Here is an 8,649-nt window from a genome sequence, read left to right as displayed (position 1 = left end):
CAAATATACTCAAATATCTAACAATTCCTTTAAACTCAAGGTCCACTTACCAGCTTTTTCTGGATCCACCGCTCACAGTCTTCATCACTGGATGGAGTTTGCTTAGTTTAGAGCTGCAAATACAAATTATTTTTCATCACCAAGCTGTTTTTTACCTGAAGTAAGAAGCTAAAAATAGCCAAACAGTGGACCTTGATTTTATTGTGATAAATTAAATGACTCATCACTACTCCGATTTTTACCGTTATAACAAGAAGAACATTCAAATGTAAAGATATTAAATATGGGACATGTGGGCTTCATATATAACAAACATGTATGACAGGTATCAGTCTGACATTTCCAAAAGATGCTCTGTGACGTGACGCTTTGTTTAGTAAGAGATGAACTTTCTCTGATTTCAAATGTCCCAGTGTCTAAAATCTCCTTCTCTTGTGAACGTTCTTTGTTTTATAAATTAACACAGTCACATTCTTGCAGCCACTTTGCTTTGAAAACACATTTAATTCAACGCTCAGTCACAGATTCCACAACAGGAGTCGGTCTGTGGGCACAGAAGTTTGAGTTTTGAAGTTTGAGTTTCTGATACTGGAAGAAAACTGTGGAAACTGACCCAAAAATTCAACGTTTTGGCTTCGTAATGAACTCAGTCTGGCTCAAAATGAACACTAAAGTGTTTGTTTTTTACTGGCCACATGCAGCTGGATCCGGTCCGTGTGGGAAACATGTTGCTTGAGTAAATGTTGAACAGTAAATGAATGAGTGCGGGGTTTATCTCAGCATGTTCTGGAGGTTCTGGAGTAAAACATGCGTCTCCAGAACCAACAACTTTAAATCTACTTTCCTTCCTGAGATTAACAAATTGAAACCCAATCATCAGAACAGAATCAAGTTGATCAATAGCTGATAATGTGCTTTACTTTCATACAAACAGCCACATTATTAAAGTCGGAGCTGGTTTTTCTCCAAAAGTGCTGCCACATTTCTTTAAGGAGCTGAACTCTTCAGACATCACAACATATAAACTGTCACTGCTGGGTTGATGTGCCATATTTAATATCTTTAAATTTGACCATTTTAACGCTAAAAACACCCAAAAATAATCAGTGTTTGTTCCAGAATTTTCTTATTTTTATGATGGAAAAGTCTCTGAATCAGCTTTTAAACCATCATGAGACATTAAAGTTCTCTCACAAACAAATCAAAGTCCTCTGTGTGGCTGTTTAACCAAATCTGATATTCTTTCTATTGGCAATTAATCCATGAAGTAACACGTTATATACCTGTTTTTTTTTTTTTTTTTTTATTCATACAAATATAGAAGTGTAAAAAAAGACAGTATATCATGTGATGGAGGGATTTGATCATGTAGGAAGAAACTACAAAGAAAAACACTGAACTCTTGTTAAAGTCAAATTTAAATATATTAAATATAGGCAGCTTGAATTTAAAATGTCAGTACTGCACTTTTAAGAAGCCACATTTGACAAAACCTTAATCATAACCAATGTAAGAACGATCGATTCTGGATTCAGAATAGAATCAATCAATCTGCATCACGTCAGAAACACAGCAGCAGCTCCAGATAATCAGTCTGTGTCATTTTGTGTGATTCCCAAACTTTCCCAGGGGGCACAGAGGGTCAGGTCAGGTGGTCACCTGTCAGTCCAGATCACCTGATCGTGCGGTACATCATGAAGTCGACCGTGGTGCATCGCGGGAACTTGCCGATGGAGCTCTCCTCCACCGGCGTGTAGACTTTAATCTGCCGCATGTGAGTGTCTCTGCCGTTCTGGTGGTTGGCCAAGACGGCGATCTGGATCATGAAGGTGCTGATCGGCTCGTTTGTCCGCTGAGACACACAGAAACCCAGAGTCACTGCTGATGCTTTTATTCACACATTATCACAAGAAGAACAGGGCTGGGTATCCACCAGATTTTTTTTATTCTAGTAAAATTAAACAAAGACATGAGTTTCTTACCTGGTTCATCAGAGAAATGTGAATCCAGCCACTGGGCTCCACCATCTCCAACTGCTACAGGGAGGAAGAAGAGAAAGGTGAGAACAATGAAGATCATTTTACTGGGTATTTAAAGATGTAATGAACTTCAGGGCAAGAAATTAGTACTCTTGTCGTTACCCTGATTTCTTGCAGGTTGTGGAAGTTGTTGCCCACTCTGACAGAGATCTTACTGGGTGTGTAGCTCTCATCAGATTTATAATCAGCATAAATACACAGCATTTTCACTGTTGTCCTCCTCCTGATCAAAACAAATAAAAACAATCAGGGATGATAAACACAGACACCAACATACAGATGATTCACAAGCTGAAATACACAAAAGAAGACAGATAAAAGAAGCAAATACACATTATTACAACATTACACCTTGACAATAACATCTCCTTGATAACTCAGTCTGTTATTGTTTTTTGTTATGTAAAGACACATCTTTGCTAATTTCAGAAATCCTTGTACTGAGAGAACATGACCCATGTTACCTGAACTGTATGTTGACCAGGTGAGGTTGGGATCCATCTGACTGCCAGTAAGTCTCCAGGTTGTCATCCCTCAGCTGATCGACTCCAAAACCTGAACATGGGTGGACAGTGAGAGGCCAAATGACACCAGTCTATATCGGTCACTCAGCATGAAAACAGCCGACTGTGTACTGGATTTGGGTCCGACCTGGTTTACAGGAGGAGAGGGACCACACCGCCTGAGACCCGATCTCCCGGACCGTCCCCGTCCGCTCCAGCTGCTTTGGGTCGGCACCGGGTGGTGTCTTGCTCGGGGTTGCCATCCTCTAACCACGGAGAAAGACAAAAACACAAATTCAGAAAACCGCAAGTTCTAAGGTCTAAGACGCGTTTCGTACGATTTTCAGCAACGTAACGCCAAACACGCTTCAGATTTCCAACATATTGACGTTTTCTTGTACATTGAACGATGAATTTGACAATGAATTAACGGCAGAATCCGATTTAAGAGTTAATGGTAATTGACCATTCGTTAGGCGACGGTATTAGCATCTTGTTTAGCTAACAGCTGCGTTAAACGCCGGAATTTATGGTTAATACCATCATGGTTTTACTCGATATAGTTGAGAGGGAAACTCATGATAATATTAAACAGAGTGGTTAATATAATTTGTTTTAAATGTAGGCCACAATGCTTGGATAATAATTTTCTCAAACGCATGCACCGCAAATAAAAATCACACAAACTTTTAACGGCTGGTTTGCAGCTCTAGCTAGCTGCTAAGAGCTAATATATCTCCACCGTAGACTGCCTCAAAGCCACTAAAACTTAGTTTACGATAAAGAATGTGACTTAAACTTACAATGAAGGTTGGTAAAAGTCTCCAGGATCTTGTGTAAATTCATGGGACGTGAGTGGGTTCGGCACAATTCGATCTCAAACCCGTTTTGCTTCGCTAGCCACTTCGAATCTCCCACTTTGGTGAGTCTAGGTCGCGTCTTTACGACGTCATCAGCGCCGTCGCACGATTTGTGCGTCTCTCCCGCCATCTTTCTGCCGGCTTCCAGGAGACGAACACGTTGCTGGAAAAAAGAAGTTTCACACCCGATTATTTGTCCCTAAACGTCGTTTCTCGTTTATTTTCTTCTAAGCCGGGGAACGGGAGCCGAGGAGGGTGAGTTTTTGACTCGTCGCTCCGGATATTGTCGCTTTTTCGGGGCAGGTATTGCCATAGAAACGAGCGATGTTCCGATTCACAGCAGCTGTCAAGTGCAGGGCCTCCACTGATAATGTCGGTTAATGTGAAGCTAACCTTTAGCTCACTGTTAGCAGCCTCTGAAGCTCGTACTTAACGGTGCATTCAAGGTCCGGTGAAGATTTGAAAACGACCGATAAACCCATCTGAGTACATAAATACAGTTGGTTGATCGTTTGACAGCGTAGTTTTATTTATTTTTTGTAACACAGAAGGTGTTACAGGCACAAGGGCCCCGAGAAGACTGCGTTTTCTTTGAATGGTGCTCCAAATGTCCCTCAGTTATTTGCAAAATTGACGTTTTCTTTCGCTGTGACAAAGCTGTAAACATTAAATTACACAAATATAGGTTTTTATCGATCGCTAGGCTCTTTAAATGAATTCGACACATGAATGACTCGCACATCAGCCGGTTACTTGTGGACAAATCCAACTTTTGGTGCTTTTCGCCGCCGCCCGTCACGTTTGCGTTAATTTGATGTTGAGAGAATTACAGACAAACCGAAGTTACAATCTCCATTTTTTTTTTTTATTCACGTATGTTTCTCCTTTTTAATGTTTTGAATGGGAGGCCGCACTGAACAGCAGGAAACCCACTGAATACTTAAAGGCCTTAAATTACGTAGCACCAGGCTTGTACGTTCAGATGCGAGGTAGCGGTAGAAGGACAGCCCGGTGTGACTCATGCTGAAGGCTGCGTAGCGGCGACTGGACCGGTTTTATAGCTGTTACATTTGCTGTAATTCATCTCATTGATGCCTGAAATAAAACCTCATTAAAACCAGGATCTGCTGTAAAGCCAGGGAGCATTATATTTAGTTACATCAGAAGCAGGTATGGTGGTTTCAGGCTGTGGTGGTGGATCTGTGGCAGCCCATTGTTAAGAGTTAAAGGCTGTGCTTGTTTGTTCAGAATTGAATGTGTTGCTTCAGCAGAGTTAATATTGTGTTTGTGGACATAGGTTCGAGCCTGACCACTGTCCCCTACATTTAGACATTGTCTGCTGTATTTGGGACCTAAATATCACCATTAGCTGTGCACATGGATAAATGTACACCTCCATATCTCTGATTCTGTCCCTCCTTTTTTCTTCCTCACCTTTTCTCTTCATTTGTCCACGTCTCTCAGCTCCGCAGGTGCTAGCGTCCGTCATTCCAGCCCTCCATCATGGCGGATAAAAACACCAGGATCGCCATCGTCAACCATGACAAATGCAAACCTAAGAAATGCCGTCAGGAGTGCAAGAAGAGCTGCCCTGTGGTCCGTATGGGTGAGTGATCGTTTAGTCGGTGCTCATGTCCACAAGCAAGTTAAAAAATGAGCTTCAACACGGAAAACACAAACATTTGTCGCTAAATGAGAATCTGTGTTCAATTGTGTTTGCAGGTAAGCTGTGTATCGAGGTGACTCCACAGAGTAAGATTGCGTGGATCTCAGAGTCTCTGTGTATAGGCTGTGGTATCTGCATCAAGGTAAGAACACCTGCAGGGCGACCTCTCTGAATATCAAGTGAACCGGTCTGAAAACATAGATGTAGTGATGTTAATATCTGCTCCTCTCTTGTGTTTCTATTTAGGAAAATATAAGTCATTTGTGTTATTACACTTTCAGCTTGTTTAATAGTCACGAATCCTAGAAAATCATCATGTAGAACAGGATTGGTCCCTGAAAAATAAGGAATCTGACCAGGATGTCTGTCTGATGAAGTTAGTGCTAACTCCTGAGGGGCCGGTCTCAGTCCGGTTGTTCTGACGGGGTTTTGTTGTTGTTGTTGTTTTAGAAATGTCCTTTCGGAGCGTTGTCGATCGTCAACCTGCCCAGCAACCTGGAGAAGGAAACCACACACAGATACTGCGCCAACTCCTTCAAACTGCACCGGTACGCTGACACCGCCTGGATACGCAACTGATTCAGTGATTTGTTATATTATTCTGAGAGCACATGTTATTAAATTTAGGTTTAACATGAGATGTTGATGCTGTGAATCAGCTGGTTGTAATTACAGGTTTGTATCAGCCACTGACAGAAGAACAGGAGGTTTTAAATGAAATATCTGAGTTTATCTGACAATTATGTCAGTTTCTATGTGGCAGTGTGATTATATATATGTGTGTGTGTGTGTGTGTGTGTGTGTGTGTGTGTGTGTGTGTGTGTGTGTGTATAGGCTGCCCATACCGAGGCCCGGTGAGGTGCTGGGGCTGGTGGGGACCAATGGTATCGGGAAGTCCACGGCGCTGAAGATCCTGGCTGGAAAACAGAAACCCAACCTGGGGAAGTACGATGTGAGTGTTCACACACACACACACACACACACACACACACACACACACACACACACACACACACACACACACACACGTTACTGTCAGGTGATGTGGATTTACTCGTGCAGGCCTCGTGTTGTAGGTTGAATGTGGTTGTTGCTGCTCTGAGGAGATAAAACGTGGGTGTAGCTGCTCAGACCAAACATCAGATACAGGCCGAGCCGTCTTGACAGAAATAAAAGGCATCGGTCCTGCACTGCTGTAAATGCTGTTTGACGTGTTTGATGTTTTATATGTTACATATGAATGTGTGTTTTTCTGTCCCAGAATCCTCCAGACTGGCAGGAGATCTTGACCTACTTCCGAGGATCTGAGCTGCAGAACTACTTCACCAAAATCCTGGAGGACGACCTGCGGGCCATCGTCAAGCCGCAGTACGTCGACCAGATCCCGAAGACCGTGAAGGTAAACGAGTTTGAGCAGGAAGGAGTTTAATCAGTGGTGCTGCGGCGGTGAAGGAGGGTTGGTTGTAACTCTTCACCTCTGCCTCCAGGGGTCAGTAGGGGCCATCCTGAGCAGGAAAGATGACACAGACACACAGGACATCGTCTGTGACCAGCTAGGTAAAACACACACGCATTAAAACATCAAACAATTAATGTGGATATTTAATTAATCATCTCCTGTCTCTTATACACATCTCCTCTGCCTCCAGGGGTCAGTAGGGGCCATCCTGAGCAGGAAAGATGACACAGACACACAGGACATCGTCTGTGACCAGCTAGGTAAAACACACACGCATTAAAACATCAAACAATTAATGTGGATATTTAATTAATCATCTCCTGTCTCTTATACACATCTCCTCTGCCTCCAGGGGTCAGTAGGGGCCATCCTGAGCAGGAAAGATGACACAGACACACAGGACATCGTCTGTGACCAGCTAGGTAAAACACACACGCATTAAAACATCAAACAATTAATGTGGATATTTAATTAATCATCTCCTGTCTCTTATACACATCTCCTCTGCCTCCAGGGGTCAGTAGGGGCCATCCTGAGCAGGAAAGATGACACAGACACACAGGACATCGTCTGTGACCAGCTAGGTAAAACACACACGCATTAAAACATCAAACAATTAATGTGGATATTTAATTAATCATCTCCTGTCTCTTATACACATCTCCTCTGCCTCCAGGGGTCAGTAGGGGCCATCCTGAGCAGGAAAGATGACACAGACACACAGGACATCGTCTGTGACCAGCTAGGTAAAACACACACGCATTAAAACATCAAACAATTAATGTGGATATTTAATTAATCATCTCCTGTCTCTTATACACATCTCCTCTGCCTCCAGGGGTCAGTAGGGGCCATCCTGAGCAGGAAAGATGACACAGACACACAGGACATCGTCTGTGACCAGCTAGGTAAAACACACACGCATTAAAACATCAAACAATTAATGTGGATATTTAATTAATCATCTCCTGTCTCTTATACACATCTCCTCTGCCTCCAGGGGTCAGTAGGGGCCATCCTGAGCAGGAAAGATGACACAGACACACAGGACATCGTCTGTGACCAGCTAGGTAAAACACACACGCATTAAAACATCAAACAATTAATGTGGATATTTAATTAATCATCTCCTGTCTCTTATACACATCTCCTCTTCTTCCTCCAGGTATCAACATCTTCCTGGACGGTTACGTTCCCACGGAGAATCTCAGGTTTCGCGAGACCTCATTGGTCTTCAAAGTGGCTGAGACGGCCAACGAGGAGGAGGTGAAGAGACTCAGGCACTACCAGGTCGGTTCTGGTTTCCTCATTTTAAAACTATCACTTTATTTTCTGCTCATTTCTCCCTCTTCTTTCACTCCTACCTTGTTTCCTTTCTCCTTACTTCACTTCCTAATTCCTTCCTTCCTTCCTTTATTACCTCCTTCCTCCTCGTCTTCTCCCGGGTCTTTGTTTCTCTTCTCTCGGAGAGACTGACCCTGCAGCTGGAACAGATGTCTGACCTGTCGCTGTTGTTGTTGTTGTTGTTGTTCAGTATCCGGAGATGGGGAAGACGATGGGCGAGTTCACGCTGGAGATCAGAGGAGGAGAATTTACAGACTCTGAGATCATGGTGATGCTGGGAGAGAACGGTACGCTGAGTTCGTGTCTGGACGTGTCCACACTCGGAGTTTTTACGTCGGTGTTTGACATCAGCCTGTAAATGTTTCGGTCCGCAGGCACAGGGAAGACCACCTTCATCAGGATGCTGGCTGGAGGACTCAAACCTGACGGGGGAGGGGAGGTTCCCATCCTGAACGTCAGCTACAAGCCTCAAACCATCAGCCCCAAGTTTAAGGTTCGTCCAGTTTCTTCATCAGCACTAATTATTAAAACACGCCGTGGAATAAATTAAAGGATGATTCTGCTGTTTACAGTTTAAAAACTTTGTTTGTGTGAATCTTGTTCTATGAAATGACACAGCTCCATTAAATCCAAGCTGATGCTTCCAGGCTTCACCTGGTTGCCGAGCGTCGTCCTCCCAGAGACGATCCATCACAAAGATTCAGCCTCTGTCTCTGTGAACAGAACAATAAAGTTGAGACGAGTTGAATGTAAAGAGAGTGTGTGTGTGTGTGTGTGT

At 43.3% G+C, this 8,649-nt stretch overlaps 2 protein-coding genes across 2 annotated transcripts in view; one reads left to right on the top strand and one right to left on the bottom strand.

The window, feature by feature from the left end:
* Positions 1-484: 484 nt before the first annotated feature.
* On the bottom strand, positions 485-3,503 carry anapc10 (anaphase promoting complex subunit 10). The gene is made up of 6 exons (XM_023430871.2): positions 3,346-3,503; positions 2,691-2,808; positions 2,504-2,594; positions 2,142-2,262; positions 1,983-2,036; positions 485-1,852 (listed from the first exon to the last, which is right to left on the bottom strand). The coding sequence occupies exons 2-6, from the start codon at positions 2,803-2,805 to the stop codon at positions 1,673-1,675; spliced, it is 561 nt and encodes a 186-aa protein (XP_023286639.1). The 5' UTR covers positions 2,806-2,808; positions 3,346-3,503; the 3' UTR covers positions 485-1,672.
* Positions 3,504-3,517: 14 nt separating this feature from the next.
* Positions 3,518-8,649, top strand: part of abce1 (ATP-binding cassette, sub-family E (OABP), member 1) — a 7,175-nt gene continuing 2,043 nt past the window's right edge. The window contains exons 1-16 of the mRNA XM_087169756.1: positions 3,518-3,657; positions 4,867-5,008; positions 5,125-5,210; positions 5,519-5,616; positions 5,903-6,020; positions 6,330-6,467; positions 6,556-6,633; positions 6,718-6,771; positions 6,880-6,933; positions 7,042-7,095; positions 7,204-7,257; positions 7,366-7,419; positions 7,528-7,597; positions 7,693-7,817; positions 8,062-8,158; positions 8,246-8,417. Coding sequence (XP_087025882.1) covers positions 4,906-5,008; positions 5,125-5,210; positions 5,519-5,616; positions 5,903-6,020; positions 6,330-6,467; positions 6,556-6,633; positions 6,718-6,771; positions 6,880-6,933; positions 7,042-7,095; positions 7,204-7,257; positions 7,366-7,419; positions 7,528-7,597; positions 7,693-7,817; positions 8,062-8,158; positions 8,246-8,417 — 1,355 coding nt within the window. The 5' untranslated portion in view covers positions 3,518-3,657; positions 4,867-4,905. The remainder of the gene's footprint in view (positions 3,658-4,866; positions 5,009-5,124; positions 5,211-5,518; positions 5,617-5,902; positions 6,021-6,329; positions 6,468-6,555; positions 6,634-6,717; positions 6,772-6,879; positions 6,934-7,041; positions 7,096-7,203; positions 7,258-7,365; positions 7,420-7,527; positions 7,598-7,692; positions 7,818-8,061; positions 8,159-8,245; positions 8,418-8,649) is intronic.

Source organism: Seriola lalandi, unplaced genomic scaffold (assembly GCF_002814215.2).
Source record: "Seriola lalandi dorsalis isolate HSWRI2012SDOR001 ecotype SW California unplaced genomic scaffold, Sedor1 jcf7180002054913, whole genome shotgun sequence".
NCBI classification, from domain to species: domain Eukaryota; kingdom Metazoa; phylum Chordata; class Actinopteri; order Carangiformes; family Carangidae; genus Seriola; species Seriola lalandi.
Note: the sequence above shows the minus strand (reverse complement) of the source record. Positions and strands in the feature narration are given on the sequence as shown.